Source organism: Leuciscus leuciscus, assembly GCF_965113295.1.
Source record: "Leuciscus leuciscus genome assembly, chromosome: 2".
NCBI lineage: Eukaryota > Metazoa > Chordata > Actinopteri > Cypriniformes > Leuciscidae > Leuciscus > Leuciscus leuciscus.
In genome coordinates, this window is record NC_138726.1 from 12,359,053 (window position 1) to 12,385,533 (window position 26,481).

General features: G+C 37.1%; 2 protein-coding genes and 1 long non-coding RNA gene across 5 annotated transcripts; 2 read left to right on the plus strand and 1 right to left on the minus strand.

The window, feature by feature from the left end:
* The first annotated feature begins 96 nt into the window (after positions 1 to 96).
* psmd9 (proteasome 26S subunit, non-ATPase 9) lies at positions 97 to 7,135 on the plus strand. 3 transcript variants are annotated; one of them, XM_082153062.1, is made up of 7 exons: positions 97 to 223; positions 321 to 454; positions 2,994 to 3,093; positions 3,535 to 3,722; positions 4,384 to 4,485; positions 4,579 to 4,667; positions 6,976 to 7,135. In XM_082153062.1, exons 2-7 carry the CDS (start codon positions 329 to 331, stop codon positions 7,001 to 7,003), a joined length of 633 nt encoding a protein of 210 aa, XP_082009188.1. In that variant the 5' UTR covers positions 97 to 223; positions 321 to 328; the 3' UTR covers positions 7,004 to 7,135. The 3 variants fall into 3 exon arrangements, with proteins under 3 accessions (XP_082009188.1, XP_082009189.1, XP_082009187.1); XM_082153063.1 differs by having other exon boundaries at positions 129 to 227; XM_082153061.1 differs by having other exon boundaries at positions 161 to 454.
* LOC309486708 lies at positions 6,979 to 23,867 on the minus strand. Its single transcript, XR_014201655.1, has 2 exons — positions 23,359 to 23,867; positions 6,979 to 9,018 (listed from the first exon to the last, which is right to left on the minus strand). It is a non-coding gene; the product is annotated as an uncharacterized lncRNA (long non-coding RNA).
* ywhae2 (tyrosine 3-monooxygenase/tryptophan 5-monooxygenase activation protein, epsilon polypeptide 2) lies at positions 11,226 to 26,481 on the plus strand. Its single transcript, XM_082153007.1, has 6 exons — positions 11,226 to 11,468; positions 14,348 to 14,547; positions 18,606 to 18,712; positions 18,892 to 19,098; positions 21,260 to 21,396; positions 23,878 to 26,481. Exons 1-6 carry the CDS (start codon positions 11,405 to 11,407, stop codon positions 23,928 to 23,930), a joined length of 768 nt encoding a protein of 255 aa, XP_082009133.1. The 5' UTR covers positions 11,226 to 11,404; the 3' UTR covers positions 23,931 to 26,481.

The window sequence follows — 26,481 nt, forward strand, 5'->3', positions numbered from 1 at the left end:
ACTATCACAATAAAGAGTTGAACGAATGCACCAAAAGCTGGTTTGCCAACCAACCGCTGATAAACAATAATCATTTCATGGATTCGCTCTCCAGCACATAGATGGCGTTATACACTTCTTCAGTTCGCTTCAACCCGGCAGTGAATCCCCTGAAGAAGAGGCTTAGTGAATAATTAGTGCGTTTCTGTTGAATCATTTGGACTGGAGTGAAACAACAGTAACAGTTTGTAAGATTTATTGAAATAAAATAAATATAGGCTATAATCTGTAATAGTTGAGCACTCATAGATTCATTTGATAAATACCTTTTATTTTGGCAGAAGTTGTCATGAAAATGACAGAGGTAAACAACGCTGTTGAGCCAAGTGTTGCTGAAGGGGATGTACGACTTCTAATAAAAAGAAAGGATGAAATTGAAGAGCAAATCAAAGCATACTACGACATGCTCCAAACTGTAAGTTCGAACCATAGATATTTATATACATATATGGATTTAAATATGTTTTATTATTCAACCTAAATGCAGTAAATAGACACTTTGTTGTTTGCTTTGAAGTTGTTCAATAAGGTCGTTCTAACTAATGCACGCACGCATTGGTTTCGAGAGCAACCATTTAAAAAAGTTATCTGTCTTTATCTTAACGTAACTCGTTAAACTGCGTTTGGACAATTTATTTCATAATGGTTTTGGCGAAATATTAAATTAAATTAAACCGTCCACAGTCTTGATATTAAAGCCACCTGTCACGCTACGTATTTCCTTTATAATCATCTGTCTCATGCATCATGAAAACAAGAATGGCTGTTATAAAGGAAATACGTAACGTGACATTAGCGTGCTGTGGATGGTTTAATTTAATTTAATATTTCGCCACAGCATCATATGAAATACAGTAGCCTATATAGGCCTATATACTGTAGCCTATATACAGTATAGCCTATATACTGTATAAGTCCTGCTGCTGAAATAGCGTCTTAAACCAGCTGCCTTGTATGGAGTCAGGATAGTGTCTTAGTTAATGGACAAAATAGGATGCACACGTAAAAGGTAATTCACATGCAACCAAAAAAAAAAAAAAATGAATTAATAAATTGTTTTGCAAATGAAAAACACTTAACAAATGTACAATGCTCACACACAGTTTGAATGTTTTATATGGGTGTAACAATATATCGCTATACAAAAATGTACCAATATTGTATTGTGTGTATAAATATATGAACATAATGTATAATAATGCAATGGGGGAATATTTGTGGGTCCTGACAATGTCCAATGTTACCAGTAAAAAGTGGCCTACATTATTTTAAATAAAATATCTAGTCAGTGACAGTGCAAGCATATTCGTCTAAATTCATTCTGTATTTTCAGCTTCAGAATCATGGATATTTTTTATTCTGGTGTCACCATTGTCCAAGCCTATTCTTTTACACCCCCAATGTAATACCAAATGTAGCATTTTAATCAACAGTACATTTTTTGTTAACCTTTTACCATAAGTCTTGAAGTATCACAATAATATCGTATCGTGAGTTCAGAATTGTGATATGTATCGAATCGTGACATGAGGGTATCGTGACACCCCTAATGATTTACATTTACAAATTGATTCATGCATTTGCTATTTGTGTGTGCTTATAATGAGACTTTCTAGCCTGGTTAAAACCAGACCATTCTCAGTAGTAACTGAGTTATGGTCTGGCAAAGCTTCATTAATAACTCATTTCCAAAGGGGCGTCACCAACGGACGTCGCTCAAATGCCTCTGGGCACAATTGGATGAACCAATCAGAGCGATCGTCATCGTGTAAAGCCATATGCTGCGTCCCAATTCGCCTAAGTTACACTACGCCATAAAAGTATGCACTCTTTTTGTGAAGAAAAGGTATTTACTTTTGAATGTGTAGCAAAAAAGTAGGCAAGCTTTGGGACATACTACTTCGTCATCTTTATCGGACGGATCTGTCGCGTGCATCCTGTCACGTAAACTGCCCTGTCAATCATCTTGTCACAGTTAAAATCCTCTATTAAATCTAATTTCATTTCCTACCGTTTCAGAGAGAAATGTAGTAGCACTTTCATCTGCCAGTGGGTCTTTCATGGAGACTGTCCTCATGTGTTTGCAATTTGAATATAATAATGCATTTAAAAGTTGCTGCGCTTCACCAACGGACGTCGCTCAAATGCCTCTGGGCGCAATTGGATAGACCTAAAACCAATCAGAGCGATCGTCATCGTGTAAAGCCCGCCTCAACGTTTCTGATTGGTGCTGCGATTTCGACGGATTAGAAATGGGCTTGAATGAGCTCTTTGCCAGACTACTTGCAGAGCAAATCTAAATTTGCCGGAAGTTGTCTGGGTTTTCCCAGGCTAGAGACTTTCCTACCTCTATACCAGATTGCAACAGTTGGTTTCTTGAAGTAAAATTCCCATCCATTTTCCATCTAAAAGTCATGTTAACAATGCAAGAACTCTTGGAGAAGAACTGTACTACCTGTTCCAGAGAAGTATCCACTTATATAATTGCAGCAAACATATACTGTAGCACCAAAGCAACTCTGCAGTCCCATAAAGCCCCACTGATGATGTAATCAAGTTGCTCTCTCTACACTTGTAAACTAATTATAAATTAGTATACATTTGGGTATTCTATAATAAACTTCAATTACGCTGTTTCTGTACTTTTAATGAACAACTAAAACAATGCAACATTTTCAAATACTTATTTGCTTTAAATAAAAGTCCTCTCTGTTATATAATTTCCTGTTCCCACCAATCAATTTTGAATAAAATAAGTAACACAAAAAGATTAGATTGTTTACCCTCTAGGTTGAAATCTGGGTTTTGACAGAGAGTCTCAGGCATAGATTTGAAAGAGTTGACCTGTTGCCAACTTATGGCTTTGCCTGGTGTGTTTTCGTTTGGTATTATGCAGCTAACTGACCTTTGATGACTTTTAAAGAAGACATTTCTTGATATGGTTTCTTCGGCAGGAAGGTGTAGGCATCGACGGCCCTCTGGTTGATGGCGATGGCTTTCCTCGTGCAGATGTGGATTTGTACAAGGTCCGATCAGCCAGGCACAGTATCTCTTGTGAGTACGGTTTTCATCTTTACCGGTAGACACAATAAACCAGTAGAAATTTGTCAACTGGTAGAGATTTTGAACTATCATCTCTTTTGCAGTTATGCTCACATGACGTTGCCTTGCTGCGCCGTCAGGAAAGCATATCATTTAAATGCATTTTAAAGGATTGTGGTTTAAAAACAAGTGATAAAATTCTGGCCTGAAACTGCACTTGGCTGAAAACTGAAAATAAATAATAAATTAATCAAGCTTATTTAATAATCAACACTCAACTAGCCAAAACTGAGTTCTACAAACATTTAAATTGGACATAAGGAAAATAGCTGTTTCGGTCAGAGATTTCCGGTAGCCGAAATTTCGGTGCATCCTTATTTTAACCCCTTACACTCTGATGCATGTTTTCACTCTTGAAGTGCTTCACAGTTTTTAATCAAATGATTTTTAAAGGTTTACAGAATGATCACAAAGCTGTCATGGTGGCGATAGAGGAGGCTCTTCATAAGCTCCATGCTACAGCACGGGTCAGAGAAGGGAAGGATGAGACAAAGATGGAAGCCACTGGACAGACCGTGTCTCTGTCATCCCCCTTTGCCCTGGTAGACGCTGTGACACAGGGTTCCCCTGCTTTTCAGGCTGTGAGTTTGTGCCCGCAATCAGCCATTTCTAACCTGATGGGGCCAAGTCAAAACACACCCTGTTTGCTTAATACACCTTCATGTTTTTTAAATCCTGACCTACTTTTTTTATCCCTATATGTCCTGTTTTACTTGTAAGTGTGCAACATTACAGAAGTAATTTACAAGGTTCCAACTTTAGGTTTTTTATTAGTATTTTGAATAATGTTAAATTTGTAAAGTTTCCATTTTAATTTTAAAGTTTTAGTAATTTTGTTGTGTGTGGTTATTTTTTAAATAGGTCTATATAGTTTTACATTTTTATTTTAGTTTCAGTTATTTTATTACATCAAGTTAACTAAATTAAATACATAATATTAATAAATGATAACTAAATTAAAATGAGAAATGTTGCCTTGGCAACTAGCTGTAATAAACATCAAATATTGTTTAAGTTTATTTTTTTCAAGTAACAAAAATGTTTTTTAATGGTTTTAACTATAAAAACGGAGACTCTATGTTACTGATTGGAAGGTTTATTTCATCTCACGTACTTAAGTCTCTTTTTGAGCTTAGGCACTAACTAATGATGTAAATGGAGCATTTAAAACAAATACTGTTTGTTTATAGTCGTCATGAGGGACAACATCTTACAGTTCATTGATTTTTCTTCTGTGTGTAGGGTTTGCGAGTTGGTGATGAGATTATGGAGTTTGGGTCCGTAAAGACACAAAACTTCAGGAATCTGCGTGACATCGCTTCTGTTGTCCAACATAGTGAAGGGGTGTGTTGTAACTAACACATTTACGTATTCTTTTTAATACTCTGCATTCCTGTTTGTGTACTGTGATGGTTTATTCTCCTATCTATCCTGCAGAAATCCCTACGTGTTGGAGTATTTCGAAATGGACAAGAAGTACATCTTAGTTTGACTCCGCAGCATTGGTCTGGTAGAGGACTACTTGGGTAAATAATGTATTTTTGGATGAATTACTTCTATCAATAATGTAGACTCAGGTGACAAGTAATGAGGTTAAAGGGATAGTTCACTTGGAAATTAATTTTTGGTATGTTTTAGCTTACCTCAAGGGCATCCAAGATGTACAGTAGGTGTCTTTTTTTCCGCAGTAGTTTCAATTTTGATATTTTTAGGTCAAACCGTTCTTGTCTGTCAGTCATATAATGCATGTCTATGGTCACGGTCTCAAAACACAAGCACAGAGTCCAAATTAAAACAATTCCCTGTCGTCCAAATTAAACAATTCCCCATCGTAAGTACACATTGATGGCCTAAGACACGAAACGAGCGGTTTGTGTGAGAAAACGAACAGTATTTATATTGTTTTTACCAAATGTTCTGATCTGACGTGTGCGCAGACTGGTGCATAGATATATACACACTAGATGTCGCCTTGTCTACGGCAGTTCATTGGAACGAATGTTTTTAAGGCGACATCTAGTGTATATTCCAGGGTACTGGAGAGGAGAATCCGGCCGATAGTAGAACCTCGGATTCAGGAGGAACAGTGTGGTTTTCGTCCTGGTCGTGGAACACTGGACCAGCTCTATACCCTCTACAGGGTGCTGGAGGGTTCATGGGAGTTTGCCCAACCAATCCACATGTGCTTTGTGGATTTGGAGAAGGCATTCGACTGTGTCCCTCGCGGCATCTTGTGGAGGGTGCTCTGGGAGTATGGGGTTCGGGGCCCTTTGCTAAGGGCTACCCGGTCCCTGTACGACCGGAGCAGGAGCTTGGTTCGCATTGCCGGCAGTAAGTCAGACTTGTTCCCGGTGCATGTTGGACTCCGGCAGGGCTGCCCTTTGTCACCGGTTCTGTTCATAACTTTTATGGACAGAATTTCTAGGCGCAGCCAGGGGCCGGAGGGGGTCAGGTTTGGGGACCACACAATTTCATCTCTGCTCTTTGCGGACGATGTTGTCGTGTTGGCCCCATCAGACCAGGACCTTCAGCATGCACTGGGACGGTTTGCAGCCGAGTGTGAAGCGGCTGGGATGAGAATCAGCACCTCCAAATCCGAGGCCATGGTTCTCAGTCGGAAAAGGGTGGTTTGCCCACTTCAGGTTGGTGGAGAGTTCCTGCCTCAAGTGGAGGAGTTCAAGTATCTTGGGGTCTTGTTCACGAGTGAGGGAAGGATGGAACGGGAGATTGACAGACGGATCGGTGCAGCTTCTGCAGTAATGCGGTCGCTGTACCGGTCTGTCGTGGTGAAGAAGGAGCTGAGCCGTAAGGCGAAGCTCTCGATTTACCGGTCAATCTACGTTCCTACTCTCACCTATGGTCATGAGCTGTGGGTTATGACCGAAAGGACAAGATCCCGGATACAGGCGGCCGAAATGAGCTTTCTCCGCAGGGTGGCTGGGCGATCCCTTAGAGATAGGGTGAGAAGCTCAGTCACTCGGGAGGAGCTCAGAGTAGAGCCGCTGCTCCTCCACATCGAGAGGGGCCAGCTGAGGTGGCTCGGGCATCTTTTCCGGATGCCTCCTGGACGTCTTCCCGGGAAGGTGTTCCGGGCATGTCCCACCGGGAGGAGACCCCGGGGAAGACCTAGGACACGCTGGAGGGACTATGTCTCCCGGCTGGCCTGGGAACGCCTCGGTGTCCCCCCGGAAGAGCTGGAGGAAGTGTCTAGGGAGAGGGAAGTCTGGGCATCCCTGCTTAGACTGCTGCCCCCGCGACCCGGCCCCGGATAAGCGGAAGAAGATGGATGGATGGATGGATCTAGTGTATATATCTATGCACCAGTCTGCGTACAGATCAGATCACTCGGACATGTCTGCGTATAAGAGGTAAAAACGATATAAATACTGTTCGTTTTCTCACACAAACCGCTCGTTTCGTGTCTTAGGCCATCAATGTGTACTTACGATGGGGAATTGTTTAATTTGGACGACGGGGAATTGTTTTAATTTGGACTCTGTGCTTGTGTTTTGAGACCGTGACCATAGACCTGCATTATATGACTGACAGACAAGAACGGTTTGACCTAAAAATATCAAAATTGAAACTACTGCGGAAAAAAAGACACCTACATCTTGGATGCCCTTGAGGTAAGCTAAAACATACCAAAAATGAATTTCAAAGTGAACTATCCCTTTAAATGTATATCATCTGTCTTTGCTGACCCTCATAGCTTGACTTGACACCCTATAGTCTTGTAAGGTTTTATTGAACGCTGATAAATTCAAATGCTGATAAAGCAAAATATTCTTTTGAGTATCATTAATTATTTGATTTTTATTCTTCTGCCAATAGGTGCAACATAGTACCTCTTCATAGATGACCAGTGAAAGCGCAAGGATCATCTTTATGCCAAACAACACATTGCTGAACAAGATACATTTTCTTGCTTGTTTTGCATCTGCAAATTGTAAAATTGAGTTAATTAAATAAATACCCTGGAGAGATGACTGACCATGCAGTATCAGACTGACTTGATCTGTCAGAAAGAAAATGGGTTTTCACTTGCCTTTTTCTCCTTTAAAATTCCCTGCATCCATTTTTTGTTTAAATTCTTTTTCTAATATTGGTGCACTATGGAACAAATCTGGCAAGATGATCTTAAATGTGCGTGCAAAATTTCGAAACATGTTAGGCTTTCACACTACCGGTTTCAGAACCTGGTGCATTTTCTCCCTTTGTTCGGTTAGGCATATATAACACTGCCATCAAGCTCGAATCCGCATCAGACAATCACTCCGAGGTCGCATTATAATTTTCATACAGTATACATACAAGTTAGAGCAACGGCTGTATTCATGTTTTACTGTGTCTCGACGGCTACAGATTAAGCCATAAACTCGCAGAGCAAACTTGTTAATCCATCTTGACTGATGACTCAAAGGAAACTGACCAATAAGAGGACATATTTTCTCACATGTGACTTGCATAAACACATTTTGGTACGCTTTGAAATGTCGCCTTGTGAAATCGAATCGAACCAAGAAGAAAATGCAACATTGTAACAAATTACGTCCCTGTTTTGGAACAAAGCAAATAATCTACAGCTCTGAAAACACCATTAATATTAAAACAAAGCAGAATGATAAGAACAGAGTAATTCTATATAAAGGTAGCTTAAGCTGCGTTACCTTTATGCCACTGTTGCATTAGAACAACACCAGGGTGAATAAATAGTCAAGTCACCTTATAGTGCTTTACACCGCATGGATTGTTTCAAAGCAACTTTACAGTGATAACAGGAAAAGGAATCAATGATGCAGAGTTCATTTCGGCTGTACAGCAGCTCTAAAAGAAAATCAGCTCAGTGTTGATTCAGTTCCATTGTAAAGATCATCAATTATTAATTGAGTTCATTTCATCTATAAAGCAGTTCTGCAGAAAACAGTGATGTCATCGTCCAGCTCAGTTCAGTTCTCATCCAATAGTGCCAGTGCAGTCAAATCAATAATATTGTTGGATATTAAGTGTCCCCAACTAAGTATTCCAGAGGTAACAGTGGCAAGGAACCCAAACTCCATCAGGTGACAGATAGAAAAAAGCCTTGGGAGAAACCAGACTCAGTCTTGGGGACCAGTCCTCCTCTGGCCAATGAACGAACACGGTGTGATAATGAATCAGGCTGCATCACAGCCTACGTCAGAAATCAGATGTGGATCGCTAGCATTCAAATATTCCATCCAGTTCCTTTTGCTTGAAGATTGGATTGAAGGTGAAGATGAAGAGATGAAGCTGGTCATAGGAGGACTTGTCTCTGGTTCTTGTGGTCTTTGCTGAGGATGTGTCGATGAGGTCTTCACGGGAGAGTTTAGTTGAAGTATCTGCTGACATTCAGGATGTGTTGTGGTCGTGTCTTTAAGTGCAGGTCCGCCATCTGATCTGGATACGGACCAGATATGGCTGACTACTGTTACCTCGAGATAAACAGAGAGATTAATATTAACAAAGATGCCATTGTTCTCATGAAGTAACAAGTACATTGGGTGTTATGGGAAGTGTTCCTGGTTCCGGTTGACATAATTCATGCAGCCTAATAATCCTTTAACCGATGTGAATTATAGAAAAGTGATAATGTGTTTATTCCAGGTTAAAGAGAAGTGTTTTTAATCTAGATTTAAACTGACAAGAGAGTGTCTGCTTCTCGAACAATGCTAGGAAGACTGTTCCAGAGTTTTGGTGCTAAATAGGAAAAAGATCTACCGCCTGCAGTTCATTTTGATATTCTAGCTATTATCAACTGGTCTGAATTTTGAGATCACAATAGACGTCGTTAAAGGGATAGTTCACCCAAAAATGAAAATTCTGTCATCATTTACTCACCCTCAAGTTGTTTCAAACCTGTATGAATTTCTTTTTTCTTTTGAAAACAAAAGAAGATATTTTGAAAAATGTCTGTAACCAAACAGTTGATGGACCCCATTGACTTCCATAGTATTTTTTTTTTCCTACTATGGAAGTCATTGGGGTCCATCAACTGTTTGGTTACAGACATTTTTCAAAATATCTTCTTTTGTGTTCAGCAGAAAAAAGAAATTCATACAGGTTTTTGGGTGAACTATCCTGTTAATATATACGTGATTATTATAATTATTAGATTATTGTTACTGTTTCAACTTTGGGCAGCTTTATGTCCCAAGGGTTGATTACTATTATTATTATTATTATTAATAAAACAATCAGATTCCAACTTTTTCTTTTATGAAAATCAAATAAAAACAGACGTACCATGTCTTCATCATTTTTGCTACTTTTCAAATGCCTTTTATGTATAGTTTTATTGTTGTACCCTTGTACCAGAGACAGATTTAAAAATTCTAACTAAATATTCTAACTTCTTACATTTTTTTTAAAATGTTTATAAAGTACAACATGCTAAAAACTATGATCATCTAAACAATGTATATGAGAAAGTAAACCATTTTTTCTCTTTTCAAAACTGATAACTTTCTCACATTTGTGGCATCATTTCCACCACATCAAACAATTTTGCCTATAATGAAGTTCACACATAACTTAAATAGAATTTTGACTACAGATATCTTGAACCATCTTTCTTACTAGTCAAATTATAATTGCACATATCTCTAATGATCACTTTGACTTAAATCTTAAATTTGACTTAGATCTTAAATATAATTATGAATTGTCAAACCCAAGCGTTAAATGATAACTCAGCTTGCCATTTGACATTTATAGGACAGTTGTATGATTCGACTACACTGGTTTTTGACCTAGAAACCTGTAAATGACATTTAATTAGTAGTACGTTTTGTCATAAAACAAATTCAATTCATGTACAATGTCAGGCCATTTTGACTAGTAATATCTTAGTTTCAGATGTTGAAAATATATTCCAGATATTTTTAATAATGATGAGATAATGATATCGGCAATTAGAATTATGACAGATCAAAAAACAATCAGACATAACTGGAATTGGCAATTTTACCAATAATAATTTAATTAGACATCTCAATAACAATTCTACTTGGCTTGTAAAAACTCAATTGTGGATAGGCTATTTTTTTTTATTACAATTTCTACAAATAAAAAATACAATATTTCCAGTAGAAATATATGACTTGTCAAAATGGCATTGTAGATATCTTGAATGTAAATTGTGACTATGGATTACAAATATCTTAAAAGGTATAGATAGACAGTAAACCCCAAAATTTACATTTTGTCATAATTTGCTAACCCTTAAGTTGTTCCAAACCTGTTTGAGTTTCTTTCTTCTATTGAACACAAAATATATTTTGAAGAATATTGGTTACCAACATTCTTTTTTTTATATATTATTTTGTGTTCAACAGTAGAACGAAACTCATACAGGTTTGGAACAACATGAGTGTGAGTAAATTATGACAGAATTTTCATTTTTGGGTTTACTGTCCCTTTAAATGTATTGCTTGCTATAGTCTGTAAGAGATATCTGGAATTACAACTAGTTATGCTCTAAATGCTAAAATGTTTTGTGACAGACGTTAATGTTTTTTTCTAGGTACGACCATTCCCAAAACCAGGCAAATAGTATCCACTTGAGGTCACATTTGATTTTTTTTTTTTTGATTTTTTTTAATTGACTGTTCATCTTTTTTTTATTTCATGCACTCAAATATTATCTTGAAAGATATGTCTAATTGGTTGGAAACAAAGGTCCAGTCACTTGTTGTTGAATGACAAAAAAGCTGAATTTGTCATTAATTTAATGTTGAATCTGGGTAAATTGTTTAAATCCAAGTGTATGAAGACAACCTTACTGTATTCTGTATTTACAAGTGATTTTCTTTGTAGATAAGTTTCCATCATTCCATTGTATGAGGAGTAAACAGGCCTGGAAGATGAATAAAAAGACCCCTATTTTTGTACACTTTTTTATTTGTTTCTAATTTATTTGTGTGCCTTGATTTACTGTTTTCTTTTACACCTACGAAAGCTATTTTAAATGTATATGTTGTTAATGTTCTTAAAAAAAAAAAAAAAAAAAAGGAGTATCCACTTCGTCGCGAAGGAAGTGCGCAGGACTCGCTGCGAATTTCCCGGATAGAGTTTTATCGCCATATTTAGTGCAGGGTCGCCGGCAGTGTACGAGGATTTTAAGCCGCCGTTGCTCCACTAAGTAACTCAATAGCATATTTGTTCGCTTTCCTATAACCTTCGCATCCCTCTGCACAAACAACGTCGCTTACCATTTCCACCTCCTCCCGATCCCCAAGTAACCATGGCAGATCGAGAGCATTTGGTGTACCAGGCTAAACTAGCAGAGCAAGCAGAGAGATACGATGGTGAGTGGATTTTTTTTTTTTTTTTTTTTTTTTTTTTTGTGGAGATTTGTGTTGTCACACATTTTGAATTGCCGCAGAGGAAGAATAAGAAGCAGAGCAGGATTTCTTTGTCCTATTACTGGTCAAATGTTTGGTTGAACCCCCCAAAAACTGAGCGCTGGCTAGTCACATGCGCACGTCCAGGTGAAATGGGAAGAAATATCCGTTTGGAAAGGCCTAGACTAACTCAACCCAACCAGAGCTTGGACTGCATTGTTACGGTTTCAAACTGGGGTCCGTGAAGAGTCTAGAGAAAAACTGTTTTAATAAGTAATACGATTACATTAGAAGCAAGTAGTAGTAAGTAAATAATGAAATTAGATTTAAATAAATGAATAAAATTGTGTATAAAATAAACGTTATTAATGGAGTAAATCAGATTAAAATAAGCATACAAATTGATATACATAAATAGAGTAAAATGAAATTAGTAAATTATAATATATTTAACTAGAATATATTTTCTTTAATTCGAAAAAATATAAAAAGGTAACAATATAAATTCATATATTTTTTTTTTTTTTTTAGGATGGGGTCCCCCTCACATATTTCTGTGGCATTTAAAAGATTGAAAGCCCCTGATCTAAACTAACTCAACCCAACCTAAGCTTATACTGCATTGTTAATGTACTAAAATGATCTGTGCTCTCATTGCTAAGAACTGTAAAATCTGTGAATGGTTATATTGTAATGGCTTGGGCTTGCAAACTGGTTGAGATTCAAACCGCTGGTAGAATTTAGCAAATTTATTTATATGATAAAAAAAAAAAATGCAGCTTTTTAAAAATGCACTAAATTAGGGGGGTTCAATCTATGGACCCTCAAATATCAGCATCCTTTAGCAAAATCCTAAATTGTAAAAGGCAGCTATATATTTATGTATAAAGACCAAATGTACACTATTAAATTGTTACATATAGACATTTTTTTCCCTTCTACTCACTGTATTACTGTGCTGTTCTGTAGATGCGTTATTTATTTTGATGGTTTGTTTATTTTTTGAATGCATTTATTTATTTTATTCAATTCATTTTTTTTTTTTTATCTTTGTAAAAAATATAATGGTTTCCGGACGCCAGTCTGAAAACTCCTGCACTAACTCATACATTGTTTTCATTTAGCTACAAATGATCTAAATAAAAACAGACTTGGTTCAGATTTTAGGTCTGATAGTGAGTTGATAAAAAGTGTGAGATTTTATACAATTTCATTTTTCCAATATTTTGACTGTATCAATGTTTTTGTGGACCCTTGATATTGACAAATTGTTCATTACACCCCATGCTGAATTCAGGGCAGTGTTTTGGGTGCTTTTAATATGACACAGGGGTATTAAACAGTGCAATTTCCTATTAAATATCATTTTGAATTTTGTGTTTTTGTTCAGATTTTTCATGGATCCTTTGGATTGATAGGTTGGATAAATAGTAACTAGATTGATAAAGTTCAAGACATCTTTTGTTGTTAGCTTGGCATAGACTTAGTTAAAAAAAGAAAAGAAAAAAAAGACGGTTAGATAAACCAATAGATAGACCACTTAGATGACTGATGAGATGAATGAAAATTATTGTACTGCATAATATCTTGCAGTTACAAACATCTTGCAGTTGTTTTTCAAGCATTTCAACTAGGGATGCACCAATAGGATTTTTTTTTTGACCGATACCGATTTTAACTAAACCATTTTCCGATACCGATATTTGTCACTTGCTTTTGTCATTAAAATAGATACATTTTTTATCATGTTTTAAATTAGCAAAGTTCAAAAACGCATTGATCAAGGTATATGCTACTAGTTTATTGCTGATATCATCAAATCATTTCTATTGAACAGACATTAACTCAGTGCCTTCACGCAGTTAATTAATAAACCATCGGTTTTATATCAACCTTTTTCATGCTACAGCCGATATGCTCATGATTTTAAATTAACATAAAGGCCCGGTCACACCTAAAACCTATATTAGCATCCACACGAATGCGCAATAACATTCGTGTGCTGCAGCTTTTGTGGTCTACCGCTTTAAATGCTTGAGCTCTATAGAGCAGGATGGATTCTGATTGGCTGTAAATGTTTTTATCGTTCATCAGCTTGAAATGAATCATTATGAAATTGATTCCAACTCTATTGTTTCACTTTGCCGTTATAGTTGTGGTGTGGCCTCTGCTATTCTTTTACGTTTAGGACATACATTTTTGAAACTAAGTCATTATTATAGTTATTGTTCTTGGTGTGAACATAACACATCAGCTTAGATGCCAAAACAAGAAGTATTTATTTTTAAAGAATTAAAATAGAGAAATAAATGCAATTATTATTATTAGGGAAGTGTATATTTTCCTTTTATTGCGCTGCTTTTCAGTAAGTGGAGGGCTGAAAGCATTATCTTTTACATTATCTGCCATTTCTATCACTCAGCTTTATCGCTGCACATCACACTGTTGAAACTGCTGATCTGTTGTCAGGTACTGAAATGTGCAGTGCTGTATTTTAGCAAACACTTCCATAGTATTTGCTAAACCTTCAGTATGCCATTTTTCTATGCTGTTTCTACTACAAACAATAATGATATCTACATTTTCTATTGTTACAATTCATAAATATACGCCATAACAATGTACAAATGTCACAGACTGGGTAGTGAAATAAGGGACATTATCTTTTTTGGTTCAACCACTCAGGTTCCTTTATTTCACTACCCTGTCTGTGACGTGTATGTTATGGAGTAATTTTATGAATTGTGACAGAAGAGCTCTGTCCTTTTTCCCCTTTGATTTCCAGATCTTTGTTGATGGGTTCCCTTTGTGTCATTAGGATCAATCTAATCTCTCTGTTTCAGAAATGGTGGAGACGATGAAGAATGTTGCAGGGAAGGACATCGAGCTCACAGTAGAGGAGAGAAACCTGTTATCAGTTGCGTATAAGAATGTGATTGGTGCGCGGAGAGCTTCCTGGAGGATAATCAGCAGCATTGAGCAGAAAGAGGAGAGCAAGGGCGGAGAGGACAAACTCAAAATGATCCGAGAATACAGACAAACGGTGAGACTACATTTTATAATTTTTTTTGTAGTTTTAGTTAGCTTTCACACCAGAGGAACATTTTCATAGTTCCTATAACTATTGGCGGAAGTACCTGCTTTTGGCGTGTTTGCATTACAGGAACTGGGAACGATTTTAATTCTAGGAACTCCTTTTTGAGGGACTAAATCAGCTCCCACTTCAGAGTAGGGTCTATACCAGCACAATAGGAACTACCAGTGACGTAAACGTACGTTGATTGGCCCGAATGCATGCCATACGCAACACCAGCACCTGCCATTTTTAAAAAGCCATGCAAACACACAGTTCACCATACTCCATGAACTCAAATAACTCCACGAAAATGGAAAACAGTGATTATATAGCATTTACCTGTTACTTTTGTCTGCCTCGTTGTTCTTTTCTCAGCCTCTGATATGTAGCACTGCAAATTGTCGTAGGAGTTTTCGTCTTTCGCTTAAATGATGTCGCTGTCGGCCGGCTTACTTTACTTCAGAGTTCATACTGGCAGTGTGAATGCTACCAGGATAATGGCTCTAGAGGAAAATTTAGTTATTGGGGAACCGCCCTGGTTGCTAGTTCCTATAACTACCCGGTGCAAAAATCCTTTCAGTGATCAGTTCTTAAAAGAACAATTTGTCTTAGTGTTGTCAAAAATACCGACTTCGGTACCAAGTCGGTACTGAAATTAAAAAAAATGTGACGATCCCTAATATCTCCACTGATAGATGGATCCGCTGATAGACGCCTGCTTTCCAATGCGGCCCGTGGGTCTAAAGGCCCTTTCACACCGGATGCGTAACGAAAAAGCGAAACGAAAAAGCGAATAATTCGTGTGCGAATAGTTCGCATCAAAACCATTTACACCAGCCGCGACGTGAATTTGTGACGTCTGTGACGTTCAGAGAGCTTCAACATTCCAAAACGTTCGCGTGAATCGCGCCGACAGCTGAGAAAACATGGACACTTCTTCATCATCATCATCATCATCATCATCCAGTCATAGCATCCAGTGAAGACGAGCTTTTCATTTTATTTAAAAGACAGAAAAGAAGGTTTTGGGTGCACCCAATCTTACAGAACAGAGAGTCTGAAGGGGAGTATGCTAATGTGCACAGTTTTTTTGTAGTGTCACTACACTAAAAACTGTAGATATCACACAAAGAATGTATACTAAAAGCAGCCCTAAATAGTCTCACTACATTTTGTTACGTGTTCAAAGTAAACACGGTCTCTGTCTCTATCCCAGTGTGAAAGGGCCTGTAAGGCTGTGTTTCCACTTGGCATTAACATGCGACCTGTTAATACATACACATTGAAAAGACAATTGTAAACGCGCTTCCGATCAGCGTGTCCAGGTTCGGAGGTCGTCGAGGACGCATTGTGATCGGATCTCACTGTAATGTAAACGCAATCCAGCCCTCGTGTCTGCATTCACAGGTGGACGTCACACAAAACCCCGCCCACTGTCATCATTCCCCCTCCTCTCTCCAGGAATTGCTGCATGTAGCTGTGTGGTTTTGCGATAGTCGAGTGCGAAGTATATCGCAAATATACTGAAATGTTTGCCTTCGCACCCGAAAGTTGCAGAACTATTCATTTTCTGGCACGCTCATTTTTCCACCACAGCTGGCAACGCCATACGTTTCTCTGTACCGCTTCCATTATGGCATCTATCCACATTATTAGTTCTTGCAGCCTCTTCTTCATCCTCATTTTGCGAGATTTGTAAAATGTTTTTAAAAGAAAGCCCACCACTTCAGGTCGACTTTGCACCGGAGCTAGGGATGGGCATTCGATTAAATTTTCTTAGTCGATCGTCTAATCGACTATCGATTAATCATTAATATTTTTATATTGAAATTCATTATTTCTTTAACTTTTTATAAATTAAAAATGCAATGAAAATACAAAAATACAGTTTGTTTGTCCTCGATGAGATCTTTATTACAAGAAGATCAACTTGTGGCAGTGAAACTGGACGTTCGGTAGACTTGAAGATTCCTGCGGTGCTCTAAACCAGCGAAACCTGCAGCTGCGAGCCGGCGTTCTTAAACAGAGACCCATGGCCACTTCATCCGTTTTCTGTGATCGGATAGCTATCCGGTCGTGAAAAGACCAAATCTAAATGCCCTCCGAAACGCATTCGAGACGGATTTAAATCCGATCGCTCACTTCAGGAGGAGATCTGAGACGCATTCCAGACGAAACTGGACAAGAGTAAATGCATCTGGTTGTTGAAACCACATATGTAAATTTGACTTATCCCAAAAATGATAAGAAATAAACGTGTGAGAGCGTGTTATAGGCTATATGTCATGTTATATCCAGATATGACGACGCTACTTCAACACGCATCACCACAGATGAGCATCTATTCATCAAGCCAACGTGCAAACTATCGCAAATCAAAGTCAAAGTCATTCATCAACACACAATCATCTTCATTAAAAGTAAAGAACCGAAATGATCTTACCAGGGCTGTTGCCGCAATATCTTTTAGCTATCTTTGATTTAGAAATTTTCGCTGATGATCAATAAAATGCAGCTCATATCAGTTGCTTTCGATGACGTGCAACAATTTAAATATGCATATAGCGCGGGAATTCAAGATCGGATTTATATCCGTTTTGCAAAAACACATTTATGTGACCAGGTGTAAATGGAATCGTTTTGATAAATCAGATAGCTATCCGATCTGAGAAAACGCATGAAGTTCCCATAGAACTTCTGCACCAGTCTACTGATTTCTGTTGAGAAAGATAAGCATGTTGACATGATCTGGGATCAGACGCGACCACAACCTGGTGACAGCCAGTCCAGCCGCCGAAAACACCCGCTCTGAGGGGACTGACGTTGCCGGGATGCGCAGGTACCTCCGCGCTAAAATTAATTCCATTGCTTCAAGACTCACACTACGCAACGCAACCTGCATTAGTTTAATCGATAACAAATAAACGTGATCGACGAAATTCTTAACGATCAATTATCGATCGTCGATTAATCATGCCCATCCCTAACCGGAGCCATCCTTTTTTTTCCTTTTTTTTTTTTTACGAGATCCGATTCTGTTATCCAGGTACAGAAGCCACTTTATGCGGACAGGTGTAAACGCACCGTGTTCTGATTGGCTTATGATCCGATCTGCTTGATCGGATCACGGTGATCGCATGTTAATGCCAAGTGTAAACGCAGCCTATGTGCTCAGTGAAGACATGTTTTTGAAGCGTTGATCAATGTAGCCAATCAGAGACATATGTTGAGCACGTGAACACAAAGGCCAATCAGAGACATATATGTAGAGCACGTGAACACAATGGCCAATCAGAGACATATATGTAGAGCACATGAACACAATGGCCAATCAGAGACATATATGTAGAGCACGTGAACACAATGGCTAATCAGAGATGTATATGTTGAGCACGTGAACACAATGGCCAATCAGAGACATATATGTAGAGCACGTGAACACAATGGCCAATCAGAGACATATAGAGCACGTGAACACAATGGCCAATCAGAGACATATATGTAGAGCACGTGAACACAATGGCCAATCAGAGACGTATATGTTGAGCACGTGAACACAATGGCCAATCAGAGACATATATGTTGAGCACGTGAACAATGGCCAATCAGAGACATATATGTAGAGCACGTGAACAATGGCCAATCAGAGACATATATGTTGAGCACGTGAACACAATGGTCAATCAGAGGTGTTTTAAAACAGTGCTCAAAATGCTAGAGGAAAACGTGCTTGATGCTAAACATGGTACCGAAGTCGGTTCTTTTGACAGCATTTAAAAAAAGCTAAATAACCTTTTTCCACTAATCTTTTGTGCAGTGGAAAGATTCCATGGATTTTAAAGGTTCTTCATGGAACCATCAATGCCATATATCGTCACATTGCGCTGCGTGCGTCCGTTGTAGACACGGTATTACATGGTGTCTTGTGAAAGGCTTTTAGGCTGTTTGTTTTTTCATTTCATATAAACTATCATATCTAATCCAATATCTAATTAATATGCCATTTCTTATCATTCCCTTTGCAGGTTGAGAATGAGCTGAAATCTATTTGTAATGACATACTGGATGTACTGGACAAACACCTCATTCCTGCAGCCAACACAGGAGAATCCAAAGTTTTCTACTACAAAATGTAGGTGTTTGACAAATCAAAGTACATGCATTCAAAACTTCATAGGTCTCTTACCCAACAGTTGAATGGGCGAGGGTCAGAGTGTTCAGTATATAACATAAAAATTAAAATAGTCAACTTTGCCAATGCAAATTTGATGAATCTTTTCACCCACACTTGGGTTTTTTGTGTGTTTGCAGGAAGGGTGACTACCACAGGTACCTAGCGGAGTTTGCCACAGGTAATGACAGGAAGGAAGCAGCAGAGAACAGTTTGGTGGCGTATAAAGCTGCCAGTGACATTGCCATGATTGAGCTCCCACCCACACATCCCATCCGGCTCGGCCTGGCACTCAACTTCTCTGTCTTTTACTACGAGATCCTTAACTCCCCCGACCGCGCATGCAGGTTGGTTTTTTTTCTTTTTCTCCTCACTTAAAGTGGTGCAATGTGTGTTTGATGTTAAAACTTCTAGGGCTGCACCCTAATAGTCAACAAAACATTATTCGAAGAGAAGAGGCTTAGTCGACCAAATTTGAATGAGTCTGTTAGTCACAGAAACAAAATACCTCCACAGGAATTGGCGAAGTCACACAGACAGATCGTTAACAGCGCTTAATTTATATTTTGAAGGCTCATTATTATGGTATTTCTCTGTAATGTAGAACAATGTTACATAAAATATTTTTTCGCAGCCCTGAAACTCAAACCATTTTCTGAAGCCCCATCCACCCCAACCCCATCCACCCTTTTTCCCAGATTAATATGCATAGACAGCTATGGCTAAGCACTGTTATTTTAGTAGCATTGAGATACTATTATACATTTTTTTATTTTCGGTTTTAATTATAGTAATTTGGTTGTGTTTTTGTCATTTATATCTATTTTTATTAATACGTCTGTAGATTTTTATACATATTTATTTTAGCTTTAGTTTAAGTTATTTTACCTCATGTTAAAGCATAGTACCTCATGTTACTAACTAAATGAGAAATGTTGCCTAGGAAAATGACCGAAATAAAATAAGTTTAGGGGGGTTTTGTGTTTTATTTTTCAGTTAACATTTATTTCCACGTTAAAAAAAAGAAAGAAAAAGAAGCTTTATTAAAATATTTGCCATTCTAAAAAAAAAAGAAAGAAAAAGAAGCTTTATTAAAATATTTGCCATTCTAAATCTAAATGTGATCACATTGCTGAAATATTTGCATATTAGGCCCTGTTTACACCTGGTATTAAGATGCGTTTTGGTCGATCGGATCACAAGTGGACGACGCTAAACACGTGTAAACAGGGTCTAAAATGTTTTGAGCTTGTCCACTTTCAACCAGTCGAAAACTCATTAGACTGGATTGCTTTCGTAGTGTAGGTAGGACAGCTAGGGCAGCTATTTTGGGCATCCAAGACCAAGTCCAATCTATTTGATTGGGGGAATCCTGAAATCTCAAAAACTGCTTGCCAAACTAAATAAATAAATAACATATTTCAAATCAGCACCAAAATCTGACATGAAATGTTCCATAAATGTTGTTTCTGTTTAAATAGTGTCAAAGCTTGTTTTTCAGGCTAGACGAGCCAAGCGATTGGCTCTTTTACTTAGAAGGCGGGACGCATTCCACCATATAGCTTTCCTGTAGCTCAGTGGTAAGAGCATTGCGTTAACAACGCAAGGTTGTGGGTTCGATCCCAGGGGATTGCACATACCTATGTATAAATGTATAGGATAACGCAATGTAAGTCGCTTTGGATAAAAGCGTCTGCCAAATGCATAAATGTAAATATTGCGTGTTGCAGTTTCTCCCATCCATAAGTTGAACCATCTTTCTATATCTATAGTTTTTGATGTGGTCGAATGTGTTCGAACAACTGCAAAAATCGACTTCTCTCCGCCTACAGACACATACTTCACATTATGTGACGCACGTTAGCCAGACGGGATTTAAACTTTGTTGGCTGAAGACCTAAGTTTGGTTTGAAGACAAAAAAAAACCGTTCCAAGCACAATGTTCTCTCACCATTCCTTATTTCTAACACGCACTCTTGCGGCTCGTGGCTATCAGAGCAGAAACGAAAGTGCTGCTCTTCATATGTTTTTCCGTCGTCTCCGGTCATGTTAATATGTAAATTGTGCAAGCTTATTTTGTCCATTAGATAGAAAGATCAGAAAAAGCCCATACATTTACCTGCTCATAGACTCTCCCCTCAAAGAATTCAGGACAGAAATGGTTGAAAGTGGACAAAAGAGACGGATCCGATCGACCAAAATGTATCTTAATACCAGGTTTAAACATGGGCTTGGATACTCAACAGCTGGTTCTCAATCTTTTTTACTTAAGGCCTGTGAGTATTGATATATAAAATGATTTTAACCATGATTCCCTAAGTTTCAAGAACTGTATGTTTAATAAAAACAAGTTATTGAGGGGGAAAAATAAATCTTTCAGTCTAGATCTTTATTTTATGTTATTTTAGCATTTCATTTAGAGTTAGATAATTTTAATTGAATACATCATCCTGTAGCCCCCTGGTTAAGAGCCACTACCTCACTACTCTCCACTCGCTCCTCCAACAGGTTGGCGAAGGCAGCGTTTGATGATGCGATAGCTGAGCTGGACACACTGAGTGAGGACAGTTACAAGGACTCTACACTCATCATGCAGCTGTTACGGGACAACCTGACGCTGTGGACTTCAGACATGCAGGGAGATGGTGAGACATACACACCTTAGAGAAGGGAAAGCTGCTTTGCCATTTGCCATAGTAGACTGAAGCAAACACTGTGAGATGCAGAATTAATTATAACATCTGGATTAGATACTATTATAATAAGAAAAAATTCTGAATTGCACAGTGCAGTCAGTGCCATATAATTTTCTTAATTGGTATTGTCAGTAAAATTTATTTCTTTTTAAAATTGAGGTTAACAGACCTGAAATTGGTGTGGTGATAAGATTTTTTAAATTAAGAGATCAAATGCACAAATTCAAATTGTCTTTACCTATTTAAAAGCAACACGTTTGTGTTTGAAAAGATGGAGTCATGAGTATCTGTAACTCGTCTGAACACTGCCTGAGTGATCGTCACAAAGATAGATTCTGTAAAACAACTATTAAATATCAAATTATTGGATTGTAATATTACTATTCCTCTGAGGAAATTGCGTTGACCTTGAAAAGGTTTTTAATCAAGTTGTAGCCTAGAATTTGCAGGAAAAAGGGATCTTGCATATCTTTAGTTTCTATTTTAAAGTCCCCTTGTGGTGAAAATCAAGCTTTTACTGTTGTTTATATGTCTGTGTGGTGTTTTTAATATGCTTTAAGACAAACCATGTGCAAATTCATAAGTTTACACCATTGCTGAGTATTTTCTCCTCAAAACTGCAGTGAACCAAAGACAGTCTCAAAAACGCGGTTTGAAATCGCCCGTTCTCTACATCACAAACATTGTAACCAATCATGTCAACGTGCGGGTGGGCTTTAGCATATCATTAACAGACGAGTCTCCAGAGAAGCCAGGTTATCCTGGTATATTTTTCTGTTGAGATGAAAAATCGGTTACATTAGCAATACAGCGGGTGAATTAGGTATATGATGAATGTTTTGATGAACTATATGCCTCTCTCCACTGACCTTCAAAGCATTTCTAAGGATGCTGATTTTTAGAAGGCAGCTATCTGACTCTGAGATGGAGAACGGGAACATGGTTTGTGTAACATTAGCAACGCGTTATTAGCTGTTCGATAACTAGTCAAGCAAAAGGCTAATCATATTAATAACCGTTATGTGACTTGTGGACAAGCCTTTATAATTCACTCTTCCACTTCTTCCTCTGAATCAGTTTCTGGTTTAAACATATATGGCTGAATTAAACCAGCATTCCCACTTATGTGCATTATTTACTACAGTAACTTGAGTAAAGTTGATAGAGGGGATCTCTGAGCTGGTGTGAGTGAGTGGAGGCGGGGATAATTTACATATTCATGGCTACACGTACTCTAAGTAAAGCAAGGGTATAGAGTTACATTCAAGCTATTTTAAGGCATGCACAAAAATGTCATTTTGGTGATCAAAGATGAGTTTTAAGAGATATAATTATAGACTACAGGGGAACTTTCAACTCAAGTATGGTTTTCATCATGAAAAAAGAAACTGGCATGGAGTTAATAACAAACAAACAATTAAATAAAGTTATTATTGGTCTAGAAAAGGTTGTATTGATTAACTGCAATTATTTTCCATAAATATAGCATTATTGTCATATTGTTTTATTCTGTTGATTCCCTTAAACTTTATTTAATCAAGTTAATCCAGATTTGGTTTTAAGAAAAAAGGATCTTAAATATATCTTTAGTTTCTATTTCTATAATTTTCTTTAAATTATTGTTTGTCATTTTTAATAACTCAGGTATGGTTTCTGTCATGAAAAAATAAGTATGGTGTTTAAAACAAACGAACAATATATTAAAATTATTAAGTTCTTATTTATTCTTATTTATAAAAACAAGTTAGAAAAGGCTAGAAAAGATTGCACTGATTGATTAATATTACTATATTTATGGATCGTAATTACCCATTGACCCATGTTGTTTCTAACAAGCACGTATAAAGGGATAGTTCACCCAAAAATCATTAATTACTGTCATTAATTACTCACCCTCATGTTGTTCCAAACCTGTAAGACTTTTGTTCATCTTCAGAACACAAATGAAGATATTTTTAATAAATTCTGAGCCAGTTCTGTAGTCTCCATAGACAGCTACGCAACTAACACTTTGACACTTCAAAAAGTTAATAAATTTAGGATTTACTTTTATGAAATGAAAAATAGAATCTTTGGTTAGTGTTGACGCATTAATTTACACAGAAACTTTATATATCCATTCTGTGCTTTTCTACAACGAGTTAAATGTGCAAGGAAAACATTATTTGTAGCTTTTTATTTAATTTATTTTTAATAATAAAAACAAGCACATAGCTTGAGAAACATGCCAAACCAATGTAAATAAATGTGAACGAGCAGTAGTCGGGTGTGATATTGTTTGTAGCATCTGAGACTAGTTGCAGCGTGAAGTGGCCATGTGACTTCAGCTTTATGTTGCAGGCTTATAACGTGTGAGGTGTCGAGTTTGTCTCATAGTGTGTGGTTTAAACTGAATGCCACTATAATAACAGAGACTCTTTGTTTTTTCAGGTGAAGAACAAACTAAACCAGCACAGCCAGATGCTGAGGAAGAAAAGCAGTGAGATGTGTCCGCCAACATACTAAACCTTCTCTCTCTCTCTCTCTCTCTCTGTCTGTCTGTCTGTTGCTCTCTCTTTCTCATTCATCCCTGCCCTCAGGGAACCACATGGTGTCATAGAGAAGAGTTCAGATGCTGAATGCTGTTGTCCATCCTTGTTTATCACCTTATCTGTGTCTTTTTTCCTCTCTCGCTTTTCTCCTTGTTTCGTACCTTTGCTCTCATCTATCTGACCATCTACACGAGTTTGGAGTCATTGAGAGTTTTCATGTTTTCTCTTATGTTCACCAAGGCTGCTGCTTATTGGATCAAAAATACAGTAAAAAACGTAATACTGTGAGATTATTACAACTTAAAATAACCAATTTCTATTTAAATATATTTTAAGTTGTAATTTATTCCTGCGATGCGAAGCTGAGTTTGCAGCATCATTACTCCAGTCTTCAGTGTCACATGATCCTTCAGAAATCATTTTAATTTGCCGATTTGCTGCTTCATTATCATTATTAGTGCTCGATTATTAATAATGGTTCTTATTACCGATGTTGAATACATTTGTGCTGCTTCATATTTTTGTGGAAACCACGATACATTTTTTCAGGATCCTTAAAATGCTGTTCATTTGAACTTTGTTCAAAGTTTGTTAAAAAAAAGTATTGTGGTTTCCACAAAAATATGAAGCAGCACAAATGTTTTAAACATCGATAATAAGAACCGTTATTAATAATCGAGCACTAATAATGATAATGGAGCAGCAAATTAAAATGATTTCTGAAGGATCATGTGACACTGAAGACTGGAGTAATGATGCTGAAAATTCAACTCTGCATCGCAGGAATAATTTTTTAAAATATATATTTAAATTAAAACCAGTTATTTTAAAGCATAATAATATTTCAGTTTTTTTTTTTTTTCTGTATTTTTGATCAAATAAATGTAGCCTTTGGGAGCAGAAGACACTTCTTTCAAAAAAACGTAATCTTAAAATCTTAACGACCCCAAACTTGTTAAGCGGTAGTGCACATTTTTAGAAGGTTTTAGGGGTTTCATTTTATTTTTTATTTTTTAAATCTTAAGCGTTTTTTTAATAAACTATTCACTTAGATCTTTATATGATTATTTGATGCCAGAATGGAGGGTGTCCTCTGTAAGGTTGGGCTTTACTACCTGATGTGAACTTCCTTGAGAATCACACTTTTAAATTAGCTTTGCTTTATTTCTTTATTAGTGTTATTCTGTCGATTCTTGGGTTGAGCTCAATGGCAATTATTGGAGATGTTTATTTTTAGAAGCTTTTTTGAGGTCGGCTGAGAGTCAAAAAAAAAAAAAAACGTGTATCGTAAATTTGGCCTCAAAAACATTTTGCCCTCCTTTTCTAAAGTGATGGACTTTGTCAGAAAGTTCTCTGTCTGTGGTATGGTGTCCTGTGGTTTGTTACAGTAAGTAACTATACGCTTTTTATAAATGAATGCAACTCTCGCCTCACCGTTATTCGAAACGTTGCTGCTGCAGAAATATTTCTATAAAGCTGTTGTCAAAGCTTTTGTGCTTTGCCTCAGAGGCTTTTTGTGTTTTAAGGCAGGAAAAAAAAGAGAAAGATCTTTCTCAAGATCAGATGCAAAACAAGCAAGATGCATTTGTGTTTTTCTTCAATAGACTAGTTAGGGATTTTGGTAAGACTTTATAATGAGGTTTCATTTAACATTAGTTAACTACATTATTTAACATAAACCAACAATAAACGATAATTCTACAGCATTTATTAATCTTAGGTAATGTTCATTTGAACGTTTACCATTACATTTTTGTTAACATTAGTTAATAGTCGGATAGTTCACCCAAAAATTTAAATTCTGTCATTATTTACTCAATAACTCAACTATTTGGTTACCCATGTTCTTCAAAATATCTTTTGTGTTCAACAGAAGAGAGAAATTCATACAGGTTTGGGACAACATGAGGGTAAATTATAACAGAATTTTTATTTTTGGGTGACTATGACAAACGTAAACAATCAAATAAACAATTGTATTTTTTTTTTAACTTATATTAACTAAGGTTAATAAATGCTATAAAATAATTTGGTTACACTTTAAATGTCCTTGTTACAGTGTAATATTGATAAACGTTTTCTTACTATAGGTTTAGGGTTAGTTGCTTGAATTTATGCATAATTTACTGTTAATGCTATAGTATGTAAATGTAACATGCAACAAGGATGCTGTAAAATAAAGTGCGACAATCGTTTGCTCATTGCTAGTTCATGTTAGATAATGCATTAACTAATGTTAACACATGACACCTTATTGTAAAGTGTTACCGGGATTCCATTTCTTCGTGTATCTACTCTCATTCTGACTCTTTCTCTCTTCAGTCTGCATCGTCATGTATTTCCTCTGTTCAGTACATGTAACTTGAATCTGATTTGTACTGTTTATTCTGCCTGAAGCCAACAAACACCTGTCTTCTTATGGAGACACAGCATGAGATCGACTCGACCTTCCGAATAAATCAAGACTAAATAAACGAATTAATAAAACACTATCTTAACCTTT

What these genes read in the sequence shown, in the direction of transcription:
- psmd9 (XM_082153062.1), top strand. Translation starts at nt 329, where the DNA reads ATGAAAATGACAGAGGTAAACAACGCTGTTGAGCCAAGTGTTGCTGAA. An exon ending in AGCCAGGCACAGTATCTCTT is followed by an intron (nt 3,094 to 3,534) that starts GTGAGTACGGTT and finishes TGATTTTTAAAG; the next exon opens with GTTTACAGAATGATCACAAA. An exon ending in TCTGGTAGAGGACTACTTGG is followed by an intron (nt 4,668 to 6,975) that starts GTAAATAATGTA and finishes TTCTGCCAATAG; the next exon opens with GTGCAACATAGTACCTCTTC.
- ywhae2 (XM_082153007.1), top strand. Translation starts at nt 11,405, where the DNA reads ATGGCAGATCGAGAGCATTTGGTGTACCAGGCTAAACTAGCAGAGCAA. An exon ending in TCCGAGAATACAGACAAACG is followed by an intron (nt 14,548 to 18,605) that starts GTGAGACTACAT and finishes TTCCCTTTGCAG; the next exon opens with GTTGAGAATGAGCTGAAATC. An exon ending in TCCCCCGACCGCGCATGCAG is followed by an intron (nt 19,099 to 21,259) that starts GTTGGTTTTTTT and finishes CTCCTCCAACAG; the next exon opens with GTTGGCGAAGGCAGCGTTTG.